Genomic DNA, 19,879 nt, shown 5'->3' with positions numbered 1-19,879 from the left:
CACTTGCCGCCCGCACTCCCGCCTCTGCCATTTACCCACTCGCTGCCCGCACTCCCGCCGCCCTCCCGCCTTTCACCCACCCGCCACCCGCACTCCCGCCTCTGCCTCACACCCCTGCGCCCCACAGCCGCCGCCCGCACTCAACAGGCATCTGCCGCCTCTCACCCACCCGCCACACTTGACACACACCCGCCGCCTCTCACCCACTGACATCACTGACCAGCCGCCGCACCCACTCACCACCCACCCGGTGCCTCCCGCCTCACACCCACCCGCCGCACTCACACCCCTACGCACCGACATCACTGACCAGCCGCCGCCCGCACTCACCAGACACCCGCTCACACCCTAGCGAGACCCCCACCCACAGCCAGCACTCACTACCCACCCACCACACGTATTGAACACCCACCCGACGCCTCACACCCGCTCACACCCTAGCGGGACACACACCTCACATTTTTACATCACTTATGTCACCAAAATATACATTGTACTGTGGTGTGTTTACAATAAACCATTTTTAAACAACATCGTATTACATTTTCTTCCATCTTTCTTTTCAACATTATTATACAACCTTTCCACCAAATAGTCACCTATTGTTCCCCTATTTATACTTAATACTACCTATTACGGATTTACATCCCGGGCAACGCCAGGTATGCCGGCTAGTGTAACTATATAAGTAGAGAGGAAAGTTCCTGTCGCGCTGACCGGTACACCAGTTGTTGAATAAACGTTAATGTAAATGCTTAAAGCCGCCCCGTCCACTTCCTGCAGCTGGTGTCTCAGGTGGGGGTCCGTTCACCCACCAAATCCCAAAGGAATCTTCAAAAACAATAGAAGCAAAGACCCAGCGCACCAAAGGGGAATGGAAATACCTGTATTAGTAAATACACACACATATATAATACATATATTTCCTTTCAGCTTTGGTGCGCTGTGTCTTTGCTTTTATCATGTAGCGATATAAAGTTAGAAGAAACAGTGCAGGAGTCATCAGTAAAGTTTTGGGGGGTAGAAACCCCAATATTATAATGTCTTCAGAACAGCCAGTGGCAGATTTCCCGTTAGGCCCAATGGGTCCAGGCCTAGGGCGGCACATGTCTTTTTTGTCACCCCATATACAGAGGCCCCATTCCCTTCCCCACTGATTGCCGGCGGAGAGCGTGGGGCTTCTGTAAAGTCCTTACCTTTTTCTTTGTGCCTCCCTCCTCCAACGCTGCGACGTCACATGGCGTCGCATTGTCCCGGCATCGGGACGTCACATGGTGTCACACCGCCATGGCAACGTGACACTGTGGCGCCAAATAGTGCCTCGTCATCACGTTACCAGGGCAACGCAATGCCATGTGATATCGCAGCGTCATATGACGTCGTAACGCGGAAAAAGGAGGAGTGCGGCACGAAGGAGGAGCTCAGCACCGGGTAAGTGCCTAAGGGCGGCGGATTTACGCCACTGACAACAGCCAATCATTTGATGCAGAAGGAATAATAGGAGTCTGTTATCTGTTGTGTCAGGGTGCCCTTTTTTACTTTGTTACATACCCCTGGAATGTGTGTCTGAGTGAGTATGGGTCAATGTGTGTCTGAGTGAGTATGGGTCAATGTGTGTCTGCGTGAGTATGGGTCATTGTGTGTCTGAGTGAGTATGGGTCAATGTGTCTGAATGAGTATGGGTCAATGTGTGTCTGCGTGAGTATGGGTCAATGTGTGTCTGAGTGACTATGGGCCAATGTGTGTCTGCGTGAGTATGGGCCAATGTGTGTCTGAGTGAGTATGGGTCAATGTGTGTCTGAGTGAGTATGGGTCAATGTGTCTGAATGAGTATGGGTCAATGTGTGTCTGCGTGAGTATGGGTCAATGTGTGTCTGAGTGAGTATGGGTCAATGTGTCTGAATGAGTATGGGTCAATGTGTGTCTGCGTGAGTATGGGTCAATGTGTGTCTGAGTGACTATGGGCCAATGTGTGTCTGCGTGAGTATGGGCCAATGTGTGTCTGAGTGAGTATGGGTCAATGTGTCTGAGTGAGTATGGGTCAATGTGTGTCTGAGTGACTATGGGCCAATGTGTGTCTGCGTGAGTATGGGCCAATGTGTGTCTGAGTGAGTATGGGTCAATGTGTCTGAGTGAGTATGGGTCAATGTGTGTCTGAGTGGCTATAGGCCAATGTGTGTCTGCGTGAGTATGGGTCAATGTGTGTCTGAGTGAGTATGGGTCAGTGTGTGTCTGAGTGAGTATGGGCCAATGTGTGTCTGAGTGAGTATGGGTCAATGTGTCTGAGTGAGTATGGGCCAATGTGTGTCTGAGTGAGTATGGGTCAATGTGTCTGAGTGAGTATGGGTCAATGTGTGTCTGAGTGGCTATAGGCCAATGTGTGTCTGCGTGAGTATGGGTCAATGTGTGTCTGAGTGAGTATGGGTCAGTGTGTGTCTGAGTGAGTATGGGCCACTACTCAAGGAATTATTCTAGTTGAAAAAAGTAGAATTTACAAAGCAAAGTTTTGGTTCCCCAGAACTGTCTTTGGATCTGTGTGCTGTGCACTTTATGTAGACTTTTTAACCCATAAACCTTAAAATATTATATAGACAGCAGCTAAAGATGTAGCCATTTTTTCTTACTTACTGATGAGTATCAAAATTTCCATAGGATTCAATGACGGTGGTAATTCAGAATATCACAGAATATCCCAACATAACAAGACAGAAGTTAAAATAACCCTGGATGCATATGTATATATAAGAACAGTTTTTATTTCTAACTTATTTAAACTTTTCTGACTTCCATGTTACAGTGCGTGTGCGTGTGCACCAAGTTTGCCGTCTCTCGGTTTCTTAGAATGTACTTATACCCAAATATTGATTTCTCTTTCATAGTGACAAGTTTCCAGACTCCGCCAAACCTTCATTCGTACCTGGGCAAGCAGGTCTTTGGCCCAACAACTGAGGTGCTGGTGAAATCAGACTTTCCAAAGAGTGGCTATGAGCCAAAAGTCCAGCTGTCCTTTAAGGTGGCCCCAGGGCACTGTCCTCGGAAGATTGAGCTAGAGAGGTAATGTGTACAATGACGATGAGTCCGCTTGTTTTTCTGAATCATCACAAGGGAAAATGTATAGCACTGTTAGAGATGATGGAAAGCAGAGCTCAGTCATTATGTGAGATTTGTCTGCTTGGTGTAAATAGACATGACCAATAAAGCATACATATTGTGTGTACAGCTAACACTGTATCTCAACCCTCTTCTCGGATACCCCAGCCTGACCATCAAATCCAGTATAGATAAATAAGCTAAGCACATGCATGTGTACTTAATAACTATAGGCTTACACCCAAAATGTGTGGTGTGGACAGTGTTGAGAAACAATAAGGTGCCACTTGTTTTGTAGTGTAATGTGTTGAGAAATTGGATGAAGCTTTTCAAGGAACAGTAGAAAATGTATTACCTGCAGGTACATACAGTATGTGATCTCAGGCTTTGACACATCACTTCAAATGCATATTGGGTAATAGTAATAACAATAAGAGTATTTTTTTCAGGTAGAGTGGATTTTCGCAACACCGTACATACAATGTGTCCCTGCAGTGTCTCGGCTATGGAATGTCCAGAAACATGTGTAGGACCTGTAATATGGCATGCTGGGTAACATGGCATGCTCGGTAACATGGCATGCTCAATAACATGGCAGCATGCTCAGTAATATGGCATGCTGAGTAACATGGCATGCTCGATAACATGACATGCTAGGTAACATGGCATGCTCCGTAACAGGTCATGATCCGTAACATGGCATGCTCAATAACATGGCAGCATGCTCAGTAACATGGCATTCTAGGTAACATGGCATGCTCCGTAACATGGAGGTTTTAGTCTTGCACACCTTAAATGCTATAATGTTAGCTATATACTTGCGTTTAAAGTACTGGTGCTCTGTGGTCCAGGAAAAAACCTGTCTGGTGTATTCTCAGGATACATGTAAGTAAGTAGAGGATCCAGGGCACTTCGGATTTGCAAAAAAGAATTTTATTCTCTTAGTGGCACACACAACGTTTCGAACTTCAATCAGTTCTTTATCAAGGGACTGGCCAGTCAGTTGATAAAGAACTGATTGAAGTTCGAAACGTTGTGTGTGCCACTAAGAGAATAAATTCTTTTTTTGCAAATCCGAAGTGCCCTGGATCCTCTACTTACTTACATGCTCAGTAACATGGCAGCATGCTCAGTAACATGGCAGCATGCTCAGTAACATGGTATGCTCAGTAACATGGCAGCATGCTCAGTAACATGGCAGCATGCTCAGTAACATGGCAGCATGCTCAGTAACATGGCAGCATGCTCAGTAACATGGTATGCTCAGTAACATGGCAGCATGCTCAGTAACATGGCAGCATGCTCAGTAACATGGTATGCTCAGTAACATGGCAGCATGCTCAGTAACATGATATGCTCAGTAACATGGCAGCATGCTCAGTAACATGGTATGCTCAGTAACATGGCAGCATGCTCAGTAACATGGTATGCTCAGTAACATGGCAGCATGCTCAGTAACATGGCAGCATGCTCAGTAACATGGCAGCATGCTCAGTAACATGGCAGCATGCTCAGTAACATGGCAGCATGCTCAGTAACATGGCAGCATGCTCAGTAACATGGCAGCATGCCCAGTAACATGGCAGCATGCTCAGTAACATGGCAGCATGCTCAGTAACATGGCAGCATGCTCAGTAACATGGTATGCTCACATTGCAGTCACCATGCAGAAATGTTGCACAATGCTTTAACTTCTCTTGTTAAACTATGTAATGCCTTCTATCTTAGGAGACGACGTCAGTATCTAAAGCTGGACATAACTCGTCTCCTGACTGATGAAGGCATAGACTCCAACCTACTAATGCCTCGTCATACAGACCCCAACAATCTGCCCTGTGTTGGGCAGAAGACTGAAGGACCTCTTCCCACCTACCTACCTTTGGAGGTAATATACTAGTTGTTTATCTACTTACCTATGCAGTAATATAACAGAAGGTTTATATCCAGTATCCACCTCAAACCCAACAGAGCACCAGTGATCTGCATATAGAGACCATATACGCAGAACCCCTCAGAGGTTGGTTTAGCATGAAATCCTGGGTCACGAGCAGCAATGCATTTACTGCATACAGACCACAAATTGCATAAATCTGACAGTTGATCCTGTCTACGGTACAGTTTGTACAAGCTGATAGAGGAACATGTGCATATTACAGCATCTGGTTTTGTGCCACCAGGTGTTTGATGATGAAGAGTTTGATGTCCGCACATGGGCTGAGTGGCTGAGTCTTGGATATGAGGATGGGTCCAGTGAACGGAAGCCTGTTCCAGGCAGAGCTCTGGTCCCTGTGGATGATGTACTGGGACATGGTGAGCTCTTTACATCCCAAGCTGCGCTTCGGAGGAGGTTATACTCACACTGGTGACCACACATTAAACAGTTCAGGAGTTCTTTTACATGTTTATATACATTTTATACACAGTCCAGTAAAACCAAAGACAGCTTCCTCCTGTGCAGATTTTCCACCCTTTCTAGTTTCAGTCAGGTTTGGAATGGGACCAAAGGATGGCCAGTGACCAATGACCTACTCCTAAATCTCTGTCATGCTGGTCCAGGTGGAATGCCTAAAGGACTAAAGTTTAAGATGTACTTGACCTATTTCTTGCATTTCATTTTAGACGATCCCAAAAACCCAGAACTGGTGTATGAATGGTGCAGTGTTGGTGTTCTGGAATATGATCAGCGGAGAAAGCTGTACTGTGTACATAAAGCTAGCGGGAACAGGCTCATAAGGACTATGGATAGCATGCCAACCCCGATTGGTGGAGCCACAGGTATGTCCCAGCTGCAAGGATCAGATACTTCTAAAGGGATAATATCGGAGCCCGAGTGACTCTTTTCTCTCCTGTCTCTTTCATCGTTATAAGGGGATACTGTTTAGTTTCCACATTTCTGTTCTGATTTATCCAACAGGGATTTTGTTTCTCCTTCTTCTGCCTCTGCCACCCCTTTGTCCTTATGTCCCTCTTTCCAGATCTACATATGTTATTACGGTTTTTTTTCATTCTGTTTGTCTCACAGGAAAGTCAAAGCGTATGTTGTGCCAGTACTGGGTGCCACGCATCAGGCTCCTGTTCTGTGCTGAGAACCCATGTGTATTTGCGCAGAGAATTGTAGCTGCCAGCAAATCACGTAAGAACATAGAGGCCCTGCTGTTGTACAACCTGTACATAGACTGCATGCCGGTGAACGGGAGGCATGTGATAGCGGCCGAGAGTCAGAGCAGGATGAAGCATTGGTTACTGAGCACACCACGCCTGAAGCAAGACAATCGGTATGTATAAAGTCAGCGGGACTTTCCCAGTTTCTATACCCTCTCTTATAAGAAATATGATGTAACATCACAAAGTTCCCTACAGGTAATGTAAAGGAGCACACATAGAAAATAATCAAATATATAAATAATGAACTGTTGCTCATGATGGTATCTCTAATTCCCACCCTAAAATCCTATAAATAAGAAAGAATCAGCAATAAGCAGTCCAAAAAATACCAAGACACTAAATACATGTTCAAAAGCTTTATTGAATACACCATTGCAGTGAGATCGTAGTACAAGACTCAAATGATCACAATACATGCAACGTGTATATAGAAAAATCAAATACATATAATATCAAAATCAATATAACGGTAAAAAGTCTTACCACAAATAATGAAAGAATAACGGGCTGACACCCTGGTGAATGAGACTCGATGTTTCGAGCCAAAAACTGCCCTTTATCAAGAGTCTAAAGTGCTGGGAGAAAATGCTCCTTTTTATACACACACTAGTGCAGTGTTTATTAATTAGAGATGGCGGCCATCTTGGTGTCACGTCATGACATCATGAATGGCATCATGACACACGACCTCGTCAAGTGAGTGTAGAGGAATGCTCTGTGTGATCACACACACACAAACACCTCTGGTTCAGACAATCTTTGTGTATCACTCCAGCCCCTACCGTATTCCTACCCCGCAGAGCCCTGACCCTGTGTTTATTCCTTTGTCAGGGTTCGTCACCACCTGATGCTTCTGGAGATGGAGATTAGCCTGGAGTATGAACGCACCATGAACAAGCTGACCTTTGACCAGCGTGTGTCTTCCAAGCCTCAGCGTTTTGCTTATGTTACTCTCCCGGACAAGGTGGAGGAGAAGGTTCCTAAGAAAGGTACAAACTCCAGATCCAATCCACTGCTATTACTGAGTGTCTGTAGTCTCTGGTTCTGTCCCAGCAGCCACCCGTTATCCTATTTTATGTTTCCTACAGGACTAATTGATGTCCCACGCTATCCATTTGCCAAGAACCGAGCCGCCTTCACCTTTGTCACCCTCCTGACACGGTCAGAGGTCATCATGTCTCTTTGCAAAGTACGTGCTGAATGCAGCAGAGTTTCTTCCATGTCTCTGTTTCACTCAAACCTGACCAAGTGCATCCGACTGGAGGAGTTTGAACAGACTCAGTCACAAACCTTCTCTCAGGTAAAGCAGATCCTTTAGGATGCGTGTCTCAACATTTACCACAGCACCTTTTTTCCCTGTAAATGTCCTGTACAATCATCATAACCCCTCTCTTGTCCTCCTCCATTACGTGACTACCTCATTTCTGAGCTCTGGCCTGTTTGTTCCTTGTATCTACTTTTTGTAGGTTCAGTTGTTTCTCAAGGACAGCTGGATCAGCACCTTGAAGAACGCTGTACGCAGCAGCCTGCGGGATGTAGGGAAAGGCTGGTATGACCTGCATGAGTGTAACTGGGAGGTGTATCACATGTCCAAGCTGCACCAGCTCATGGAGCTCATCAAATTTAACCTTCAGGACTCTCTGCGGTTCCTGGTGCAGGACTCTCTGGTCAGCTTTGCCCAGTTCATACTGGACGGCTGTTACAGTGTCCTTACCTGCACGGAGAACATGGACTGGGGAGGAGACCTGGTCAACAGCCCATACAAGTGAGAGCCGCAACGGGGGTGCATAAATGGTTAGCATTGTAGATAAAGAGGTAAAGGAGACATCATTTAATCAACTGTCCTGTTTAGTAAGGAGCAGCGTGTGTCTATCAGTGACCAGCCTTGTCTCACTATGTATATAGCTACCAACATTTTTTTTTTTATATACTTTCCCCCCTGTGATTAGTGTAATTTTCAGCTCTCTGAATTGAATCCTCTGTCTGCTTTACAGACCTCGCAAAAACCCAATCTTTCTGTTGGACCTGGCACTGGACAGCTCTGGTGCTCACTTCAGCACTGCCTTGGAAAACTTTGAGGTGACTCTCATGACTCTGTTTGACAAGGGAATCCTAGCAACCCACAACGTGCCCCAGCTAGAAAAAGTGAGTACCCCAGACAACATGTCCCTTATTATAATGATTTATTATAAAAGCCGGAGAGTTAACAGCTTGCTCGATGTGTGCCTGCCTCGTCTTTTGCTTCTGACATGGCGGTCTTGCTTTGAATGCTTTCAGTTTGTGCTGGAAGATCTTTTTATCAGTGGGACTCCCTTGCTTGAGTCTGTGGGTCTGCATGAGCCTCCTGTGGAAGATCTGCGCAAGAGAATCTGCACCGCCATATGCAAAGCCCTGATCCCCTTGCGGGCCTACGCAAAGCAATACGAGAAGTACCTGGTTCTGAATAACTCTGACGTGGAAGCCTTCATTACGTGAGTCTTCAGTGTGGTCCCGAGCAGGATATGCTACTGACGGGGTTATGAGTCCATCTGCTCATAACTAGAAATGGGATTGTGGTCAAACTTGACACTTTTGCTTGGATTACAGGCTGATTTCATTTGCCCAGTTTAAAGAAAATTAGAACAGTAGATTGTAGAAAGAAATAGCAAAAAACATATTTGTATAACATTTGTAAAGGAGCAATAGCTTTAAAAAATGATTTCCCCCCTAGGGTATGAAGCAGGGGGTCTCTGGAGATTAACGGGTGTTAATTTCAGCTCTGGGGACCCGCTGCTCCCCGAGTTTTTTACCTCTACAGGGGCTGTCTGCATCCCATATCTTTTTAACATTTGCGCGGCTCACAGGGCAACAGGAAGCCGCAAGGGACGACGACGGCCCCTTCCAATGTAAGTATCACAGGGAGCAGAGGGTACGGTGAGCTGAAATTAACGCTTTTCATCTCCGGAGGTCCCCTGTTTCCTGCCCCAAGAGGTAACACCGCTTTAATCGGACGAATATATTTTGCCAAAATTAGTAGACTTATGAAATACGTTTCCCTTTTCCGTCTTGTTGAGAGAGAAAGAAAGAGATTGGGCTATACAGTACATCTATATGCAACAAGGGACTTTTATGTGTTGTAAATAGGCCTCTCTCAGCAAAACTGTCAAGTATCATCTTCATCCCATTTATAGTTCAAAAGCTTTGAGTGTTTAAAACAAGCTTTTATAGAGAAACAGGTAACAGATAACTGTCATCACAACCATGCTGACCTACTACATATAAAACACGTGTATGCGTGTATAAATATATGTATGTATGTATGTCTTTATTTATATAGCGCCATTAATGTACATAGCGCTTCACAGCAGTAATACACGTGACAATCGCATAAATAACAAATAATACAAATAACAGAACATGGGAAGACGTGCTTCAGACATAAAAGTAACATTTAGGAAAAAGGAGTCCCTGCTCCGAAGAGTTTATAATCTAATTGGTAGGTAGGAAGAACGTACAGAGACAGTAGGAGAGCGTTCTGGTAAGTGCGTCTGCAAGGGGCCAAGGTTTATGTATGAGGTGTATAGTATCAGCCACGGAACTACTGATATACTTCGTTAAGCATGTGTGTTTTGAGGTGGGTCTTAAAGGTGGATAGAGAGGGTGCAAGTCGGATATTGAGGGGAGGGGTATTCCAGAGGTGTGGGGCAGTCAGTGAGAAAGGTTTAGGGCGGGAGAGGGCTTTAGCTACAATGGGGGTAGAGAGAAGACATCATTGAGCGGAACGCAAGAGTCGGGATGAAGCATAGTGAGAAATTAGGGCTGAGATGTAAGGAGGAGCAGAATTGTGTAAGGCTTTACAAGTGTGGAGGAGACTTGAGTGCATTATACGGGATTTGATAGGAAGCCAGGAACGGGATTTCAGTAGGGGAGACGCGGAGACAGATTTAGGAAATACTAGTGTGATTCTGGCAACAGCGTTTAGGATAGATTGTAGGGGAGACAGGTGAGAGGCAGGAAGGCCGGACAGCAGGAGGTTACTGTAATCGAGACGGGAGAGAATGAGGGCCTGTGTCAGAGTTTTAGCAGTCGAGCAACAGAGGAAAGGGCGTATCTTTGTAATATTGTGGAGGGAATAGCAACAGATTTTAGGTACCTTTTGAATGTGAGAGGAGAATGTGAGAGAGGAGTCAAGTGTGACCCCTAGGCAGCGTGCTTGTGCTACTGAGTGTATGATAGTACTTCCAGCAATAATGTGGAAGGAGGTAGTAGGGCCATGTTTGTTAGGAAGTATGAGGAGGTCTGTTTTTGACATGTTAAGTTTAAGTCGGCGGAGGGCCATCCAAGATGATATAGCAGAGAGACATTCAGAAACTTTGGTCTGAACAGCAGGTGCAAGGTCAGGGGTTGAAAAGTAAATTTGTGTGTCATCAGCATAGAGGTGATATTTGAATCCAATAGATGTGATTAGGTCACCTAGAGAGAGTGTGTAAAGAGAAAAGAGGAGCGGTCCCAGGACAGAGCCCTGGGGTACCCCCACAGAGAGATCGATAGAGGAGGAGGTGTTAGAAAACGAGACACTGAAAGTACGATGGGAGAGGTAAGAGGAGATCCAGGATAGAACTTTGTTACGGATACCAAGAGTATGGAGAATGTGAAGGAGAAGAGGGTGGTCCATGGTGTCAAATGCTGCAGAGAGGTCGAGTAATATGAGCAGAGTGTAATGACCTCTGTCACACACTCATGTGCCTTACTTACCAAGATCCGTGGCCTGCAGGTTTGCGTGTTGGGGGCATGCCGGGGAGCGTGGCCGTGACGTCACGGAGCTGGTTCTCCTCATTGGGCAATCCGCTCACGTGACCCGGCCGTCGCGCGGCAAAGACAAACAATTTTGTCTTGCCATGCATCGGTCGCCTCGCCGCTCACATGCACATGCGCACACATGTGCACATGCGCATTGGCCTCCATTGGTTTGCTTTTGGTGCGAGCGATGCCGCTCGCGCTGTAGCAACCACTATGGACGCAGTCTTAGGAAGAGGTGTAGGATGGGAGGAGGGAACAGAGGGGATGTCCTGAAGTATAGATTCCACCTTTTCCTTGAAATAGTAAGAAAAGTCCTGTGGTGAGATGGGGGAAGAAGAACAGGCAGCCGAGGTTGGTCTGAGTAGGGAGTAGAGAAGAATATGTAGCTGCACCTCACATGTGCATGACTCCCAGTATTCCTGCCTGTAGCCGGGTAGTGAGAGACAGGACACCAAGCTCCAATGGAAGAAATAGGAACAGTTTATTTTCTTACAGGACAAAAGAGCAAATGAAAAACGCATGGATCAGTAGCCTGGTCCCTCAGGGAAGGTCTGTTACTGCACAGCCCTGTCTCTTGTCCCTCAATGGAGGTCTGTTACTGCACAACCCTCTGAGCACAGTCCCGGCAATGGTTCCACTTGTCCTCCCAATACCCCCCGAAGGGACAGGCGAGACTTGGTGTCATTGAACCAAACAATGGTCCCCGCCCGGGGGGGAGCCACATCCCCCACATCTGAATCTACAGCCCTGCCTTGCTCAACAATGTCCCAAGCCAGTCACCTTATCTTGCCCAGAATCTCCTTTGTGTTGAGGCTGGATACGTGTACACCCATCTGCCACACAAAAGACTGCATTCAACATAACCATTCAATCATTCAACAACCAATCCATTCAACATACAGTTAACCCCTGGTTCCCGAAGTTACATCATTACATAGTAGATGAGGTTGAAAAAAGGGATACGTCCATCAAGTTCAACCTGTGCTAAATTTAGATGACAGATACTTTATCCTATATCAGTACTTACAGTATATTGATCCAGAGGAAGTGTAACATGGACTTACCCCTGTTTTAAATGATTCTTCAATATAAGCCTGTAGTGGTCTGAGGAATCCAGCAGGTAGCTGGTTAATTGTAGCTAGACAATTAACCAGTCTCCAGCTGGCTAATTAGACAGCTAGAAAATCCTTCTGCTGAGAACTGAGGGTGACTCTTGAGCACACAAAAGGACTGTGTGTTGCCAGCAAGGCACCAGGGACCAGCCCTCTATTCCAGGGTGCAGTGAACTCAGCAACCGGCCAGAAGCTGGCCCCTCAACGGACACCAATTCAGACCCAGACTCAGAGCCTGGCACAAAGAGCCCCCGCTTACATGTACCACTTTAGACTTTGAGGTGACAGGTTGGAAAGAGGCTTACCCACCCAGCCCTGCAGATAGGGACTGGTGAAGTGTGATAGCCCTTACAAAGGGATAGGCTGTTTATATATTTTTGTGGTTTTCTGCATTGTTTAAAGTGATGGGCTGAATAAAGCCATGGTTTAATTTCCCCCAAATCTGTCTCCCTGGTTGTACCTATGCACATGTCTCTTACAGGAAGGCAAAGTCTAAAAATAAGGCAAATAAAAAACCCCAGTGAAATATCATCCAATGATATCTCATTAGGGGAGAAATAAATTCCTTCCTGACTCCAAGAATTGACAATCAGATTAATCCCTGGATCAACATCCTTCCCATGTTTACTTTTTTGGTATGTCCTGTATACCTTTCCTTTCTAAAAAGATGTCCAACCTTTTTTTTTTTAAAGATCTATTGTATCTGCCATCACAGTTTCCATGGGTAATGAATTCCATATTGTAACTGCCCTTATTGTAAAGAGCCCTTTCCTTTGTTGCTGGTGAAATTTCCTTTCCTCCAACCTTAAGGAATGAACCAGTGAATTTTGTACTGCCTTTGGGATGAAAAGTTATTTTGAAATATGTCCCCGAATATATTTGTATATAATTATCATATCCCCTCTTAGACGCCTCTTTTCTAATGTAAACAAATCTAATTTAGCAAGCCTCTCTCCTCATAAATCCGACTATCCATCCCCTTTATTTGGTGGTTCTTCTCTGCACTTTCTCTAGTTCCATAATGTCTTTTCTAATGAGTGGTGCCCAAAATTGTACTCCATATTAAAGGTGTGATCTTACTAATGTTTTATAAAGGGGCAGAATTATGTTTATTTCCCTTCCATCCACTGCTCGTTTAATGCAAGATAAGATCTTGTTTGCCTTTGCAGCTACTACATGACATTGGGCACTAGTGCTAAGTCTGCTGTTTACAAACACTCCTAAATTCTTCTCCATCAAGGATTCCCCTAATTTATCCCCATTTCATTTGTAAGTCGCCTGTTTATTCTTGTTTCCCAAATGCATAACCTTACGTTTATCTGTATTAAACCTCATCTGCCATTTACCTGCCCAAGTTTCCAGTCTCTCCAAGTCTTTCTGGAGAGAAATTACACCCTGCTCTGATTTTACTTCCTTACATAATTTAGTGTCATCAGCAGAGATGGAGACTTTGCTCTCTATGCCAACCTCAAGGTCATTAATATACAAGTTAAAAAGCAGGGGCCCCAGTACCGATCCCGAAGTGCTGGAACCAGGCTACAGAATATAATATTAGCCCAATGTGGGCACAGTACACAGATACCGGATTGGTATAATAAACTGTACATACATATATAAATACAGTACATCATATTATTGGCAGGTAGGGGTAATGGCGGGCTTAACCCGTATTTAAGAGCAGCCAAATCTACCCCTAATGTCACACTCTGTTACTGCAGAGCCCTTAGTCTATTTCCTCAGGGGACATATGTTACTGCACAGCCCTCTATCTGGTCCCCCAGGGGAGGGGTGTTACTGCACAGAGCTCTGTGTGGTCCCTTAGGGAAGGTCTGTGACTGAAACATACCCCTGGCCTCCGAGTAAATATGCACCGCAGTTATAGCAGCAGAGCAGTATGGTGTTTAGCTATAGGCAGGAAGGCAGTGTAACAGACCACAACATGCAGAATTAGGGAGACCCCACAGTTCAGCTTCTGTCACAGAGAGTGGGGGGGGCAGCTCTCACCAGCACACCACACACTGTCACAGAGAGAGGGGGAGCAGCTCTCGCCAGCACACCACACACTGTCACAGAGAGAGAGGCAGCAGCTCTCGCCAGCACACCACACTTGCACACTTTTTATGTACAATACAGGAGGCCAAATACCTGGAGCAGAGGAAACTTCCAAAATAAGGAGGCTAGTCTAATTCTTGGCCAGGACTACCAACAGATGCCTGGATCTGAGGCAGTTATTGGCAAGAGGTAATAGTTCCCTGTCACACTGCCCTTTCTCATCTATTTTCCTGGGGTTCCTTACAGAGGATTCAGAGCCCAGAACCCTTCTGCTGTAGAGGTAAAGTTTGCCGTCGAACAGCATCTTCTGGAAAAGGAGCGACTAGACAACTCTCTACCCAACTCTATCATCATAGGCCCTTTCCATATCAGCATTGAAGTGGTGAAGCAGAACTTGTCCCGCAAATGCAAAGCTCTCTCCATCGCTCTGCTGGAGCTGCTGGCCAAGAATTCACGCAAGGAAATGGAGAATGTGAGTATGAGAATATTTACACAGAGCTTAATGTGGCAAGCTATGTATAAATGTGTATATGCCTATCCATTGCAACAAGGCACTGTAGGAGATGTAGGAAATAATCTGGGCTCCAGTGTCTGGCTCTCACCCTCTGTTTACTTCCTTAGATCTCAGACCAGTTCAGAGCCATCAGTCGCAATCTGTATGAGAAGCCAAACAGTGTGGAGCAGCTGACAGATCTGCGCGAGTGGATGAAGGGAGTCCCAGAGCAGATCAGAACACTTGAGGTAAGAAGCAGTCTCCGTACAAAGGGCTAAGGTCGCTGGGAGGGAAATATAAAGGTGAATCAGAACACACAAGTGGGACAGCAGCACTGCAGTGAGCAGGATTACTCAGACACAGCCAATGGGGGCCCAGAACTTCCCAGGCAGAGCTTCAGTTTTACAGAGCAGCTGGGATAGAGACAATATAAGCGAGCCTTTGTCTTGTGATTGCTGCCTCTGTTCACAGGAGCAGGTAACCAAAGTCATCGCTGATTATGATGTTATCGATGAGTTCTTTTACAGTCTGTCCCAGGAAGACTTCAATGCAAAGTGAGTGCCTGTTTGTAACTCCTTACTCACATACTGTCTGTTTAGAAATGGGAGAGCCCCTCAGCAGCAAGTGGCTGTTGTCTCTTTTCCTCCCAAACTACAGGTGGGCTGCCATTTATTGGCCACACAAAATCACAACACTGATTGATTCCATTCGGGAGCAGCACTTGGAGGATGAGGAGAGGTTCCGCAAAATCCAGGCTATGGATCAGAACAATTTCTTGGAGCGCCTGGACGGCCTGCAGGTCAGTACACAGTCATTGTGACTCTGGAAGGAACCGCGTAATATATTTTAACTTTTGCTCCATGCACACAATGTAGCACACACTCCCAATACACAATATCATCTTCTCAAACCACTTTGCTTCCTAGATGGTCGTGGCCGGATTTTCTACTCACGTGGATATTAGTCGAGCTCATGAGGTTGCCAATGAAGTGAGGAGACTCCACAGACAGCTGAAGGATTCACAGCAGATGGCTCTGCTCTACAACAACAGGGAGAGGCTTTTTGAGCTTCCTGTTACCAATGTAAGCTCTGTGTTTTACCCAAAAGTGTCTGACCTAGAGGCGTCCATGAGCACATCACTGTCCCAACTGTAGAAAAGACACTGACCAGAAGCACCCCGCATCACTGCCCCAACTGTAGAAAAGGCAGTGACCAGTAGCACCCCGCATCACTGTCCCAACTGTAGAAAAGGCAGTGACCAGTAGCACCCCGCATCACTGTCCCAACTGTAGAAAAGGCAGTGACCAGTAGCACCCCGCATCACTGTCCCAACTGTAGAAAAGGCAGTGACCAGTAGCACCCCGCATCACTGTCCCAACTGTAGAAAAGGCAGTGACCAGTAGCACCCCGCATCACTGTCCCAACTGTAGAAAAGGCAGTGACCAGTAGCACCCCGCATCACTGCCCCAACTGTAGAAAAGGCAGTGACCAGTAGCACCCCGCATCACTGTCCCTCCTGTAGAAAAGGCACTGACCAGTAGCACCTTGCATCACTGTCCCTCCTCTAGAAAAGGCACTGACCAGTAGCACCCCGCATCACTGTCCCTCCTGTCGAAAAGGCAGTGACCAGTAGCACCCCGCATCACTGTCCCAACTGTAGAAAAGGCAGTGACCAGTAGCACACTATAATCACTGTCCCTCCTGCAGGAAAGGCCAGACCAAGCATTTCCCCCAGATGTCCTACTAATGTTAAGAGTGTTCTCTGTTTGGCAGTATGACAAGCTGGTAAGACTGGCTAAGGATTTCCAGCCCTTCCGGGACTTGTGGACCACCGTATCAGACTGGATACGCTGGCATGAGAGCTGGATGAATGATCCTCTCACCACAATTGATGCCGAGCAGCTGGAGAAAAACGTGATGGAGTCGTACAAGAACATGCACAAGTGTGTTAAGCAATTCCGGGATATTCCAGGTAACTAGTGACAGAACTAGTGCATGACAGTGCACATCACGCAACATCATGTGTGCAGATCACGCAACATCAAGTGTGCATGTCAATGCAAACTATGTCAGCCGACTGTGTGAGAATAGACCTGTGTGTACAGTATGTGAAACAGCAGACAGGTGGGTGTGCGTAGTGAGCCAGCAGCTGTGTGGGCACAATAAATGAGGGCCCTATCAAACATGATGCTGCTTCTGTTTAGACATCGGGTGCCTATCTTGCAGTGTCTCCCTCTGTCACTTTCTGTGTGTCCCTCTATCTGTCCCCCTCTGTAACTTCTCTCTCATTGCCTTTCTCTCCCTCTGTCCCTTTCTCTCATGGTGTCACGTCTCTCTCTGTCCCTCCAGACATTAAAACCCTTGTACTAATTTCCCTGCAGCCTGCCAGGATGTGGCTCAGGACATTAAGGGCCGGATTGAAGATTTCAAGCCCTTCATTCCACTCATCCAAGGCTTGCGTAACCCTGGCATGAGGAACCGTCACTGGGAGCTTCTGTCTGAACAAGTACAGATCAATATTAAGCCTAAAGCCAACCTGACCTTCACCCGATGCCTGGACATGAAGCTGCAGGATCACATACAGAGCATTGCCAAGGTGGCAGAGATCGCTGGCAAGGAATTCGCCATTGAGCAGGTACTGGAGGTTGTATACTGCGTCAGAGTGTTCATATGTTTGCATCGTAGCCATCAGTGGGATAGTGGGATCATCAGCCATGGTTATTAATTGCACATTCTCCCCTCACAGGCCCTGGACAAGATGGAGAATGAGTGGTCAGCAGTGCTGTTTAACATGTTGCCTTATAAGGATACAGGGACCTACATACTGAAGAGTCCAGAGGAGGCCTCCCAGCTGCTGGATGATCACATTGTCATGACGCAGAGTATGTCCTTCTCCCCCTTCAAAAAACCCTTTGAGGAGCGGATCAGCAGCTGGGAGGGCAAGCTCTGCATGATACAGGTGTGCCCTCATCTGGTGGCTACTCCCCTCACTGCCAAAGAACCTGCGTGTGTTTGCACGAGGTCTGCATGCTATGGGAGAGTGGACTAAGATAGAATTGGCGTGTGTTTGCACAAGGGCTGCATGCTATGGGAGAGCGGGCTTAGATAGAACTTGCGTGTGTTTGCACGAGGGCTGCATGCTATGGGAGAGCGGGCTAAAGTAGATCCACGCGTGTGTTTACACAAGTGTTTCAAGCTATGGGAGAGCAGGCTGAGATACACCGTGTATATGTTTGCATGAGGGCTGCATGCTTGGGGAGAGCAGGCTGAGATAGATCCACGCATGTGTTTGCACGAGTGCTGCATGCTATCAGACAGCAGGATGAGAGAGAACCTGTGTATGTTTTCATAAGGGCTGAATGCTACCAGAGGGCAGGCTGAGATAAATCCCTACATGTGTTTGTACGAGGGCTGCATGCTATGGGAGAGTGGGCTGAGATAGATCCCTGTGTATGTTTACACAAGAGCTGCATGCTATGGAAGAACAGGCTGAGATAGAACCTGCATGCGTTTGTACAAGGGGAACATGCTATGGAAGAACAGGCTGAGATAGACCCTGCATGTGTTTGTACAAGGGGAACATGCTATGGAAGAACAGGCTGAGATAGACCCTGCATGTGTTTGTACAAGGGGAACATGCTATGGAAGAACAGGCTGAGATAGACACGCATGTGTTTGTACAAGGGGAGCATGCTATGGAAGAACAGGCTGAGATAGACACGCATGTGTTTGTACAAGGGGAGCATGCTATGGAAGAACAGGCTGAGATAGACCCGCATGTGTTTGGACAAGGGGAGCATGCTATGGTAGAGCAGGCTGAGATAGAACCTTGCGCGTGTTTGCACGAGGGCTGCATGCTATGGTAGAGCAGGCTGAGATAGATCTTGTGTATATTTTCACAAGAGCTGCATGCTATGAGAGCGTGGGCTGAGATAGACCCTGTGTGCTTTTGCACAAATGCTGCATGTTATGGGAGAGGGGGGTGAGATAGAACCTGTGTGCATTTGCACGAGTGCTGCATGCTATGGGAGAGCGATCTGAGATAGAACCTGCATGCGTTTGCACAAGGGTTGCATGCTATCTGAGAGCAGGCTGAGATAGAACCTGCGTGTATTTACAGGAGGGTTACATGCTGTGGGAGAGCATGCTGAGATAGAACCTGCGTGTGTTTACACGAGGGTTGCATGCTATGGGAGAGCAGGCTGAGATAGAACCTGCGTGTGTTTACACGAGGGCTGCATGCTATGGGAGAACGGGCTGAGATAGAACCTGCATGCTATGGGAAGGCAGTTTGAGATAGAACCTGCATGTGTTTGCACGAGGGCTGCATGCTATGGGAGAGCAGGCTGAGATAGAACCTGCATGTATTTACACAAGGGCTGCATGTTATCTGAGAGCAGGCTGAGATAGAACCTGCGTCTGTTTACACGTGGTCTGCATGCTGTGGGACATCTCAGGATGAGGACAGTATATGACTGCTGTTATTAATATTGTTATTATTATCTTAGGATGTGCTGGAGGAGTGGTTGACCTGTCAGCGCTCCTGGCTTTATCTGGAACCAATCTTTAGCTCAGAGGATATTAACAGGCAGCTGCCTGTAGAGAGCAAGCGTTACCAGACTATGGAGAGGACATGGAGAAAGATCATGAAGAATGCAGATGAGAATAAACAGGTGGGATGGGTGTGCGCGATGTGTGTGACGGTGTGCGCAATGTGTGTGTGTGTGACGGTGTGCGCAATGTGTGTGTGTGACGGTGTTCGTAATGTATGTGTGTGTGAGGGTGTACGCAATGTGTGTATGTGTGACGGTGTGCGCAATGTATGTGTGTGTGAGGGTGTACGCAATGTATGTGTGTGTGTGACGGTGTGCGTAATGTGTGTGGTGGTGTGCGTAATGTGTGTGTGACGCTGTGCACAGTGTGTTTGTGTGTGATGGTGTGTGTGTGTGTGTGTGTGTGACGTGTACGCAATGTGTGTGTGTGTGTGTGTGTGTGTGTGTTTGTGTGATGGTGTGTATTCTGGATCCAGGCTCACTTGGGGCAGGTGAGAAGATCCATGTAGCATAAACTCATCCCCTTTTTTAAAGCACACAAAATCCTTCTATTTTCTTCAACTTTATTGAGCGGGGTTAACAGAAATATAAAAGTACTTGCATGTGGTTTGTGGTAGGAAATGTCTCTTGTGAGG

The 19,879-nt window shown here is 46.6% G+C and overlaps 1 protein-coding gene across 2 annotated transcripts in view; it reads left to right on the top strand.

The window, feature by feature from the left end:
* Window positions 1-19,879, top strand: part of DNAH1 (dynein axonemal heavy chain 1) — a 111,054-nt gene that overhangs the window by 8,851 nt on the left and 82,324 nt on the right. For both annotated transcript variants that reach the window (XM_075574232.1, XM_075574233.1), the window contains exons 4-22: window positions 2,880-3,054; window positions 4,819-4,975; window positions 5,268-5,400; window positions 5,710-5,865; window positions 6,113-6,365; window positions 7,087-7,244; window positions 7,344-7,555; window positions 7,722-8,020; window positions 8,250-8,400; window positions 8,533-8,726; window positions 14,445-14,670; window positions 14,820-14,939; window positions 15,163-15,245; window positions 15,349-15,490; window positions 15,618-15,773; window positions 16,465-16,663; window positions 17,073-17,326; window positions 17,438-17,650; window positions 19,200-19,364. In XM_075574232.1, the coding sequence (XP_075430347.1) occupies window positions 2,880-3,054; window positions 4,819-4,975; window positions 5,268-5,400; window positions 5,710-5,865; window positions 6,113-6,365; window positions 7,087-7,244; window positions 7,344-7,555; window positions 7,722-8,020; window positions 8,250-8,400; window positions 8,533-8,726; window positions 14,445-14,670; window positions 14,820-14,939; window positions 15,163-15,245; window positions 15,349-15,490; window positions 15,618-15,773; window positions 16,465-16,663; window positions 17,073-17,326; window positions 17,438-17,650; window positions 19,200-19,364 (3,446 nt within the window). The remainder of the gene's footprint in view (window positions 1-2,879; window positions 3,055-4,818; window positions 4,976-5,267; window positions 5,401-5,709; window positions 5,866-6,112; window positions 6,366-7,086; window positions 7,245-7,343; window positions 7,556-7,721; window positions 8,021-8,249; window positions 8,401-8,532; window positions 8,727-14,444; window positions 14,671-14,819; window positions 14,940-15,162; window positions 15,246-15,348; window positions 15,491-15,617; window positions 15,774-16,464; window positions 16,664-17,072; window positions 17,327-17,437; window positions 17,651-19,199; window positions 19,365-19,879) is intronic.

The sequence above is a fragment of the Ascaphus truei genome, chromosome 17 (assembly GCF_040206685.1).
Source record: "Ascaphus truei isolate aAscTru1 chromosome 17, aAscTru1.hap1, whole genome shotgun sequence".
Classification (NCBI taxonomy): Eukaryota; Metazoa; Chordata; class Amphibia; order Anura; family Ascaphidae; genus Ascaphus; species Ascaphus truei.
Note: the sequence above shows the minus strand (reverse complement) of the source record. Positions and strands in the feature narration are given on the sequence as shown.